Consider the following 11,509-nt stretch of genomic DNA (forward strand, 5'->3'; position numbering starts at 1 on the left):
GACTATATAAATCATTTTATTAAAGAGGAAAAATTTAAATTGTTTTCAATAACAAAAATATGATACTTTTTTTAGTTAACAGACTAAAAAAAATATAGACATAAATTGTAAACTGGGACGAATATATTAGATTTTACCTTGAAAAGTAACTGACATATCCCTAAAGAGATCCACATAAAGCAAGCATATTGAGACTTGAGAGAATGACAAAAGTGAAGACCATAATGAATTTGCAAAAAGAAAACATAGAGACTCTAGTGTCACGTCCCGCCACATCACAGTTAAATTGGTGTCCGGATAGGGGCGGAAGGGTCTAGAGTTGTGGAGAGGTTTCCGGAAGACTCTAGAACCCTTTAGATTATTCAAGAAGGCTAGAGAATTTCCTAGAATTCTCTAGAATAACTTAGAAGGCAATGAAAGGTCCTAGATAGTTTCCAAGAATGCCTTAGAATTCTCTAGCATGTGTAGAGAATTCTAGAAGATGGACTAGATATTTTCTTGGAAAGCTTTAGAATTTCCTAGAATTAGTAGAAGATTCTAGGGAGGGACCAAAGTGTAAATAGTTTAGGGACTTAGGAAGTAATTTAAAATTGTACTTTAGTCCCTAGGAGTTAGTATAAATAGAGGTGCCCCTCATTTGCTAGGCACCAAGAAAGTTGAAATCAAGCAAGCAACCAACTGTAAAGCATTCTCCAAGTTAATACAAAGCATTCTTCCAAATTCTCTAAGTCTTCCTTTTCATTCTCTTAGCGATCTTAGTCGTAAAGGGCTTACTTGAGCTTACAAGATCGTGAAAGATTCGTGAGTAAGTTGTCAAGTGCCGCACGGAGCATTAGTGAGACTCTAAGTCCGTGACAAAGTGGTATCAAAGCGAAGGTTTGATACTAAGGGAATGGCAACCGAAGGAGACGTAAACGCCGCTAGCACCACCAACATCCGTTCGGATGGTGGAAAGAAGTCCCGAAAGGGAAAGAAGCACCAAAAGAGTCCTGAGGAAATGCTGCTAGATCCTACACCAAGCGAGGCGCTAACATCTCATCCACCTTCGACCACCAAAGCAAGTGACGATGAACGTGGCGAGGAGCCTATTGACGTCACCGCTGGAGAAGAATGGGTCGCAAGGGTTGAAGTGGCGAGGCAGGCCATGGAGATATTAGGCCGGTGTTTGAACGTGGTTGATGGTAAGTTCAAGACTCTTGAGGACTTCACCTTTGAGGAGACTGAAAACATCCGCAAGGAGTTGGAAGGACGTCAGCGGGCCGAGTTTGAGATGAAGGAGGCTATCACTTCCTTGGAGTGTCGGCTCATGGAGGCGTTGAGCACGATTGAGACCATGAAGGCCGAGATGAAAGCACTCAAGGAAGGTGGGGCAGCTGGAGGATCATCGTCGCTTGATCGAGATAGGGAGGCCAGGGTCGAGGCTCCCAAGCCACCTATGTTCAAAGGCGTCCGTGACGCGCAAGAGGTAGAGAATTTTCTTTGGCATTTGGAGAATTACTTCAAGTGCAACGGGCTGAAGAGCGACGAGAGTAAGATCAACACCGCAGTGTTGTATCTTTCGGAAATGGCCATGCTATGGTGGAGGCGCAAGGAGGCCGAGATAGGGAAGGGGACGTGCACCATCAACACCTGAGAGAAATTTCGGGAGGAGTTCAAGAAAGCCTTCTTCCCTAACAACGTCATCTATGAGGCGAAGCGCAAGTTTAGGGAGCTGAAGCAAACGAGTAGCATTCGCGCATATGTGCAGGAGTTCACTACCCTCACACTTCAAATTCCTAACCTCACGGATGATGATATGTTGTTCCACTTCATGGATGAGCTACAAAATTGGGTCAGGACGGAGTTGGAACGTCGGCAAGTCAGGACCATAGATGAAGCCATCACACAGGCCGAAGCTTTGACAGACTTCAGGCAGGAGAAGCCCGACAGAGCCAGAGGAGAAGAGATGAGAGGTAGTCATGACCATGGTGGGGGATATCGTGGAAAAGGCGAGGAGCAGCGGCCACATCCCAAGAAGCATGACACCTATAAGTCCGATGGCAAGAAGTCTGGACGTCATGGCAACACGGAGAGGAAGATAGAGGTTGCCAACAAAGGTGGCTGCTACATATGTGGCGGGCCGCATGGTTATGCAAGGTGCCCTGAACTGAAGAGCCTTGGTGCCATCCTATGAGAGCGAAAGGAGAAAGACGCCCAGGAGCAAGGACAAGGCGAAGGGACGACGCAGTTGGGCTTGATAGGACTATGTGGAGCCATCACGAAGCAGCCAGAGAAGCCAAGAGGATATGGAGCGCAGTATGTCGACCTTAAGATCAATGGAAAACCCGCTTGTGCTTTGGTCGACACGGGTGCAGAGGTCAATCTCATGACCAAAAAGGCAGCAACAAGGTTGGGGCTGAGTTACAATTCAAGCAACGCCCAACTCAGGACGGTCAATGAACCCCCGACTCCTGTGAACGGAGTCGCGCATGGAGTGAGCATCACGCTAGGCGAGTGGCAAGGTAAGGCCAACTTCATTCTCGCTCCTTTAGATCTCTTTGACATAATTCTTGGGCAGAAGTTCTTCCAGCAGTGATACGCAGTGATCGACCCTTACCTCCAGCGACTTCTAGTCATGAAGCAAGGAGGATCATGTATGGTGCCCATGGTCAAGGTGCCGAATACGGAAGGACAAGTCCGCCTAACGGCCATGCAGCTCGAGAAAAACCCTAAGAAGAAGGAGTCGACGCATACGACCACCATTGTGAGTTCGAAAGACAATGGTGCAAAAGGGTCCCTGCCGCCACACTCGAAGAAGGTTCTAAGAGGGAACAATGCTGTGATGCCAAAGAAGCTGCCGAGGCGCGCACATCCTAAGAAGTAGATGAGCCAGAAGACCGAGCTAGAAATGATATGGAAGATGTTAAAGGCGTTGCGCAAGGGCCTTAATCGAGTCAATGGACTATTGGTCGCGCACGCATAAGGCTCGGATGACGATGTAACGGCAATGCGACGCGGTCATCGCATCAATAGGTAGGGGAGAGTGTCACGTCCCGCCACATCACAGTTAAATTTGGCGTCCGGATAGGGGCGGAAGGGTCTAGAGTTGTGGAGAGGTTTCCGGAAGACTCTAGAACCTTTAGATTATTCAAGAAGGCTAGAGAATTTCCTAGAATTCTCTAGAATAACTTAGAAGGCAATGAAAGGTCCTAGATAGTTTCCAAGAATGCCTTAGAATTCTCTAGCATGTGTAGAGAATTCTAGAAGATGGACTAGATATTTTCTTGGAAAGCTTTAGAATTTCCTAGAATTAGTAGAAGATTCTAGGGAGGGACCAAAGTGTAAATAGTTTAGGGACTTAGGAAGTAATTTAAAATTGTACTTTAGTCCCTAGGAGTTAGTATAAATAGAGGTGCCCCTCATTTGCTAGGCCCCAAGAAAGTTGAAATCAAGCAAGCAACCAAGTGTAAAGCATTCTCCAAGTTAATACAAAGCATTCTTCCAAATTCTCTAAGTCTTCCTTTTCATTCTCTTAGCGATCTTAGTCGTAAAGGGCTTACTTGAGCTTACAAGATCGTGAAAGATTCGTGAGTAAGTTATGCATCAAGTTAAGGTAGCTAACAAAATACTATAGGAGTAGGGGGTGGGGGGGATGGGATGATCAATGGGTAGGAGTTTGGGGCGTTGACTGAGTGGGGAGAATATAATAAATATAATGTTATCTACCATACTTGTTTTATCTACTTTCAATAAGAAAGTCGTTTTCTTCATTTTAAAGAAATTTATTTTTTTAGAGAAGTATTTTTAAATTTTTTTTTTGTCTAAGCAAATAAGAAAAAAATAAGAAAATATAATTTTAAAAGATATCGTTAATAACATTCATTGATAATTGTAATATTGAAAATAACGACAAGCTACCCGATATAATGAATAAATCTAACATAATGGTATATTATCCTACAAATAACTAATATAACTTAAATTCGTAATACTATAATATTCTTAATTCAACTTTCCATTAATTTAAGGCTAGCCATCAATAATATTTTATTTTTTTTACTTAAATAGAGCAAGTGACTATTTTAGGAATTGAAGCTACAAAACTACAAAGAGAGAGAAAAAAATATCTTACATTGGACGGATATTCGATACTCATGAGAAGGACGAGCACTTTGAGAAAGTAAAGATTGGGTTTGCTATTCGATTTGGATCGAATTTTACTAAAAGAATATTAAATTAATTAAGTTATTTTTTAAAATATTAAAAATTAAATTAAATCAATTAAGTGGATTCTTTATTACTTTAATTTTTGTTATATTTTGTCCAAGAACTTAGCTATTTCTATTTAATATAATAATTTTTTTACAAATCATATAAAAATTAAAGATTAGCTGTGATATATCAAAATATCTTGATAGATATTTGAATTAAGCAATAATGATTAGTTAAAGAGCATAAAGACAAATTATTTTGAATCTGGAAGAGATTCTCAACACAGCAAAATTAAAAAATTAAAAATCAAACTAGAAAGTAAAGACAAAAAATTCAATTACTTGTTATAAAGGGCAAATACCTACATTATGACTTGCCGATTGCATCTAAAAAGTAGGTAACATGATACACTAGGTCTAATTATACTTAGGTGGATATATATCTCAAAATTAAAATTGAGATAAAATTGATATTATAGTTAATTTGATGGTATAAATTTATTTATTCAATCAAATGCAATTCAAAATTTATCTCAAGCATAGTTGGTTTGGCGGAGCTTTTAAAAGATCAAAAGTATTAATTATTTCCCAAAAATGAGATGTTTTGCCAAAATTTTGTGAGAAATTAAGTGCTTCTATAGAGTAGGTTTTCAGAAGCAAAAAAAAACAACGTTTACCCCAAAATACGTAACGTCCACTTTTAAAAGTTTGGGCAAATACTATATGTTGCTCATAAGTGCTTTTAAAATTTATTTGTCAAATACAATTTCTTACTAAAAAGATTTTTTAAAAAAAAATATTTTTAATAAAATTACCTTTTGAAATAAGTTGATTTTAGAAGTTTGGCCAAACGAATATCCAATGATATCGTATCATACATGAGATTATTTTATCCCACGTCTCAAATGAAATAAATGAGTCTAAAAATTATAATTCATAAATAATTTAATTCACAAACAAAAGGACCCTAATAGTATAAAGATTTATACTATAACTTAAACTTAAAAACAAAAAAAACTCACCTATCAAAAAAGGAAGAAGTTATTCCCAAAAGGAAAGTGATAGAGTTATCATGACACTTTTGAAAATGGGAAGCTTTACAAGGTTGAATTATTTATAAAACAGAATATATGAAAAGACGCGGCAATCATAGGTTGGTTTTTATTTAAGAAAAAAAAAACTCCTAAGTCCTAATATAATAGATTGGCTCGAAATAATATTAGCGAATTCAAAATTTTATGTTTATGCAAAATATGTGAAATATCAAAAATAATTATAGATCATGGTATTAATGTTTTGTCTTATTACGAGTAGGGGAATCCATCTATTTATTTCACCTCTAGGGTGCATGCAAGGTTCACTTAGCTATCAATGATTAAAAGAGAATTTTTTCCAAAAAATTTCGTGCCAAATATAGTAACTTCACCTGTACATAAGGTTTTGACTTCGATCTACATTTCATCGGGTAACATAACAGAAGATTGTGAGACTAAAAATTGATTTCGTGAAGGTAATTATTCACTATTCTATAGTTTTTTAAAATTTGATTTTGTATTCAATTTCAATATGGATTGCAGGAATTCGGAGAAATATAATATGCCGGAAAATAGCAAGAAGTACAAGGGAGAAACGTCATCTGAAAAAGTTGTGTCATGTCATGACTTGAACAGAAAGCCAAGGTTTAGATGGACCGTGGAACTCCATGAGCTCTTTGTTAAAGCTGTGAATGAGTTAGGAGGTCCTTATGGTTCGTCGTCTTACTATATACCACCATAAATATATACACAAAGATAGATTCAAAATTTAAAATATTAACGTATATGTTGTAATGAGCAGAAGCAACACCGAAGAATATAGTGAAACTTATGGATGATGAAGATATCACACCAGACCATATCAAAAGCCATCTCCAGGTAATTCATGCATGTGTTTACAAAAAAAAAAAAAAAAAATTAAAAAAATGCATGTGTTATAAGCATTTTTAATTTTAAATCAACATTATTCATGGAGGGGTGGATCCACCCAAAGGCGGCTCAAATATATTAGTGATCTAAAGCCAAATTCAAATGAAACCTTAAGACAACTAACTTACCCGTAGAAAGCCGCCCTAATTTTAGTCCTACTTGTAGATTAAAGAAGGCACGGGGCAGATCTATTAAGGTCCGATAAGGCCTAATCTACCTCAACCAACCAAGCGTTTGCCTATTTGGAAGTTCTAGGTGTCACATCCTTGACGGAATCCATCGAAATTTGTCTAGTCTGTAACTTTTTCAATGGATTTTCTAACGCAAATCCTTTACCAACGAGACAAATTCCGACGTTCGTTAAAAAATTAGTGATTTTTCTATAGTGACGTGTCTATGTTCAAAGTAATGTGATATTTGAAATCTTTAAATTTTGGATCCGACTCTATATAAATGAAGGAAAATCTAAGAGGGCAGAGGGGTTCAGATGATGATGAATGAGGAAATTGTTTCTATGACCGCTTACAAATTTGAATAGAAAAATGTCCTTTTTAAGATAATTGAACCCTCCAAAAATTATATTATGTTAAATTAAATAGGGCAATTCCTTTTTCTTTTTCATATATATATATATATATATTGTTTCATTGCTTAACACTTCTTGATATATTTGAGTTCATTCTATTTTTCAGAAGTACAGACAGAGTAAAGACATCATGAGCACCACTAGAAGTACTCGTAAAGGCAAGTTGCTACTATAACTAATTAAGAACATCCAATTATTTTTGGCAAAATTAATTGTAGGGTTTCATTTGTTGTTGTCATTTTTCATGTTCTCCTCCCCACTTTTTTTTTTTTTTTTGGTTCCTATTGGATTTGAGTAGCTCATTAATATTTAATACAATGTTGAGAAACATGCAGGACCAGCAAAGAAGTAATTAAGCTCAGAGATCAATATGCAAAGAAGTTCTAGTATGATACTTACAACTTGTTTAATTTGGACTGTCCTAACGTATTGTTTTATAATGTATGTATCATATTATTCTTATTATTTTGATAAATATAACGTTTGGATAAATTTTATTATTTTTTGTTGTGTTCACACTGCCACATAATATCAATTTGAAGAATAATTAAGCTTACAATATTACAAAGAAAAAGTTTGATATGGTTTAGCGCTATGTTGAGAAATACATATCTTGTACATATATTCTTGTATATTTAGTTTCCATATTAGTAGATCAAATCCCATTGATTGGGGATCACGATTTCTTACCTAAAGCTAGGCTAGATTGATTTGTATCAAGCCGTTCACTTCAGCAAAATATATTGTTTTCTCTTCTTTTCCAAGATGGTATTAGAGCTTTCATTCCAAAAGTCCAAACACTAGCAATAAGAGTAACAATATGAATTAATCAAATCCATATTTTCTTCAACATTCAGATCATCCCAGCCTCATGCTCGTTCCAATCAAGTTGAATGGGATCAATTATCTATCCTGGAGCAAATCAATGATACATTCTCTCACAACCAAAAACAAACTATCTTTTATCGATGGATCAATTGAACCGCCGTCGGAAATAGATAAGCCAACATAGTATGCATTGTGGAATCAATGCAATAATATGATTTTATCATGACTTGCTCACTCGGTGGAATCGGATCATGTAAAGGAGTCATCCATGCCAAGACGGCTCACAAAGTATGGCAGGATCTTAAAGATCAATTTTCTCAAAAGAATGCACCAACAATATATCAGATTCAAAAATCATTAGCTTCACTCTCACAAGGTAACATGAATATTTCTTCCTATTTCACAAAACTCAAAGGTCTTTGGGATGAGTTAGATACATTTCGAACATTTCCCTCTTGCAATCAAATTAAAGCACACACCGATCAAATTGAAGAAGACCGTGTAATGCAATTTCTAATGGGTGTTAATGATATCTATAATGTTGTTCGATCTAATATTCTCATGATGTCTCCCCTACCTAATGTACGCCAAGCATATTCACTTGTTATTCAAGAGGAAACACAGAGACAAATGACGTTGAAATCAATAGAAAGTTTCTCTATTGCGGCTGCAGTTCAAAGGCGTACCAATAGTTTTTTCAACAAATCCAAGGATAACATTGTGAGCATTGCAATCGAGAAGGACACACAATTGAGAATTAACGCACTCTAAAATTTCATTGCAAGCATTGCAATAGAAAAGGTCATACAGAGGATAAATGTAAGTTTCAAAATGGCACTTGGTCTCCCAACAGCTCAGGAAGCCAAAATAATCGACAACAACGTGGATCTCAGGGTAATCCTTCTCATGTCGCTAATATAATATACACTCACCAATCTAAGAATGAGATTCACTCGCAAGATACCAATGGTTCACATGGATTTTCAGCAGAACAACTTCGACAGATTGCTCGGGCAGTAAGTTTGTTCACGCAAAATAATAGTTCTGCCAGTAATAGCGACGCCTATACAAATGCAACTTTTTCATAATGTTTCAATTAATTCTGCATTCACTAGGCCATGGATCTTGGACAGTGGAGCAACTGATCACATTACTTCCGATTCCACATTCTTCACTCAAACAAAAGCTCCATCTATACCCATTGTCAATTTACCCAATGGGTCACCAGTATCAATTCATTCCACTGGAACAATACCTTTTAACTCAGATAATACCTTAAACCATGTTTTACATGTTCCCTTTTTTCGTTTAAATTTAATGTCTGTTAGCAAACTTAGTAATGACTTTAATTGTTATGCCCTTATGTTTCCCACTTTTTTTTGTATTACAAGACTTGGCTACGGGGAAGATGATTGGCTCGGGTAAACATCATGCTGGTCTCTATTACATGACACCAGTTCAGAAACCACCCATTTCTCATCAAGTTTCACAACCAAGAGATTTATGGCACATGAGTCTAGGACACCCATCACATTCTCGCCTTAGATTAATTGATCCACTATTACCTTCTCGTAATGTTTCCTTTGCTAATAATTGTGATGTTTGTCCTTTGGCTAAACAGACACGACTTGCATTTCTGTTGAGTAACATATCTACTCGTTCTCCATTTGACTTATTATATTGCGATGTTTGGGGTCCACATTGAGTACCTACTGATTCAGGGGCTCTTTTTTTCTTACTATCGTAGATGATTTTACAAGATGTACTTGGTTATTTCTTATGAAATACAAGTCCGAAACTTCTCATATTATGCAATCTTTTATATCATTTACTAAAAACCAATGTCATGCTTCAGTTAAGAAAATTAGGACAGACAATGGAAAATAATTTGAACCAATAATTTTTTTTTCACTCTCATGGAATTGAATACCAATGAACTTATGTTTTCACTCCACAACAAAATGGGGTAGTTGAACGCAAGCATCGTCATATTTTAAATGTTGCACGAGCTTTACGTTTTCAAGCTCACTTGCCAATCACATTTTAAGGTGAATGTGTTTTGACTGCTGTATATATTATTAACCGATTACCAACTTCATTGTTACATTTTAAGTCTCCTTATGAATTGCTATATCATAAATCACCATCCCTTAGTCACCTAAAGGTTTTTGGTTGTTTGTGATGCTAGTGTTGTTAAACATAAAAAAAAGTTTGATTCTCGAGACAAACACTCCATCTTTGTTGGTTATCGTACTGGTAAAAAAGGTTATAAGCTTTATGATTTGGAAACCAAATAATTTTTTATAAGTCGTGATGTCAAATTTTCTGAAACTATCTTCCCTTTTAGTTCAGTTACACCAACTTCAACCTCATTATCACCTCAATCCTCTTCTAGTATATTTGACAATTGGTCCTCTTCACCATCTATCATAAAAGATATCTCATCTTCTCAACCTCTATCTATCGAGAGAGTAGAATCTCATGAACCTAGAATTACGGAGGACATCTTTAGCAATTCTACTCAATCAGATATTTTTTCTAGTATTCCTACCCAATCTGAAATTATTTCCAGCAATCCCACCCAATCTGAAAATACAACAGATGACAATCTTGCCAATCCCAACCAACTCGTTCAAAATCCAACGTCTGATGAAAACCTTGAATCTATTCCAGTCACTTCAGAGGATGTGGTTCCTTCATCTCCTCTTTTAAGACAATTTGCTCGTCTAAAAAAACTCCTGAATGGCATAAAGACTACATATTGCTAGCTCAAGCCAATCAATCTTCTGCTATGCCAAGTCCAACATTAGGTACTCGATATCCTCTTTCTCATTATCTTTCTTACTCTCGTATATCTTCAGCACATTGCATTTTCTAGCTGACATTATAGGTCACACAGAACCTTCATCATATGCTCAGGCTGTTCTTGATCCACATTGGCGACAAGCCATGAATGTTGAATTAGAAGCATTAAAAGATAACAAGACTTGGAGCTTAGTTCCACACCCTATTGGTCAGAAACCCATTGGATGCAAATGGGTATAAAATAAAATACAAATTAGATGGAACGATTGAGCGTAATAAGGCTCGTCTTGTTGCAAAGGGATATACTCAGATTGAGGGAATCGACTATCAAGAAACTTTTTCTCCTACAACAAAACTCACGACACTTCGTTGTATACCTACAGTTCATTTTGCTAGAAATTGGTTCGCTTATCAATTGAATGTCCAAAATGCTTTTCTTCACGGAGCCCTACATGAAGAGGTGTACATGGAACCTCCACCAGGTCTGCACCGACAGGGGGAGAACACTGTATGTCGGCTTCACAAATCTTTATATGGCCTTTAGCAAGCATCGATAAATTGGTTTCTCACATTTTCAGAAGCTATTTGTAAAAAGCTGGTTTTCAACAATCAAAGGCTGATTATTCCCTTTTCACCAAGACGAAAGGTTCATCATTCACTACAATACTTATCTATGTTGACTACATACTTCTCACAGGAAATGATCTTCAAGAAATTGAATGCATCAAAAGGTTTCTTCTCAAACGCTTCCTCATTAAAGATCTTGGAGAGTTGAAGTATTTTTTAGGTATTGAGTTTTCTCGTTCAAAGAAGGGCATCTCTATGCCTCGGAGAAATATGCAATAGAAATTTTGTGAGATTCAGGAATCTTAGGAGCAAGGCCTGAAAAGTTTCCAATAGAACAAAATTTGAAGCTAGCTTTTACAGATGGAATAATACTGAATGATCCAACAAAATACAGAAGACTAGTTGGTAGATTGATTTATCTTACTGTCACAAGGCCTGACATTGTCAATTCTGTTCGAACACTTAGCCAATTTATGCATGAGCCCAGAAAACCTCATTGGGATGCTGTTGTGCGAATTCTCAAATATATCAAGGGTACTCTAGGTCAAGGTTTGTTATTTCCTTCCACA

At 36.7% G+C, this 11,509-nt stretch overlaps 1 protein-coding gene and 1 pseudogene across 1 annotated transcript; both read left to right on the forward strand.

Moving 5' to 3' along the window:
• Nucleotides 1–2,614: 2,614 nt before the first annotated feature.
• On the forward strand, nucleotides 2,615–6,923 carry LOC125877242 (protein PHR1-LIKE 1-like; annotated as a pseudogene).
• Nucleotides 6,924–7,790: 867 nt separating this feature from the next.
• LOC125877243 (uncharacterized) lies at nucleotides 7,791–8,339 on the forward strand. The gene has a single exon (XM_049558585.1). It carries the CDS (start codon nucleotides 7,791–7,793, stop codon nucleotides 8,337–8,339), a length of 549 nt encoding a protein of 182 aa, XP_049414542.1.
• Nucleotides 8,340–11,509: the final 3,170 nt, after the last annotated feature.

The sequence above is a fragment of the Solanum stenotomum genome, chromosome 9 (assembly GCF_019186545.1).
Source record: "Solanum stenotomum isolate F172 chromosome 9, ASM1918654v1, whole genome shotgun sequence".
Classification (NCBI taxonomy): Eukaryota; Viridiplantae; Streptophyta; class Magnoliopsida; order Solanales; family Solanaceae; genus Solanum; species Solanum stenotomum.

Coding starts and splice junctions, on each gene's coding strand:
- LOC125877243 (XM_049558585.1), top strand. CDS start 7,791: ATGACTTGCTCACTCGGTGGAATCGGATCATGTAAAGGAGTCATCCAT.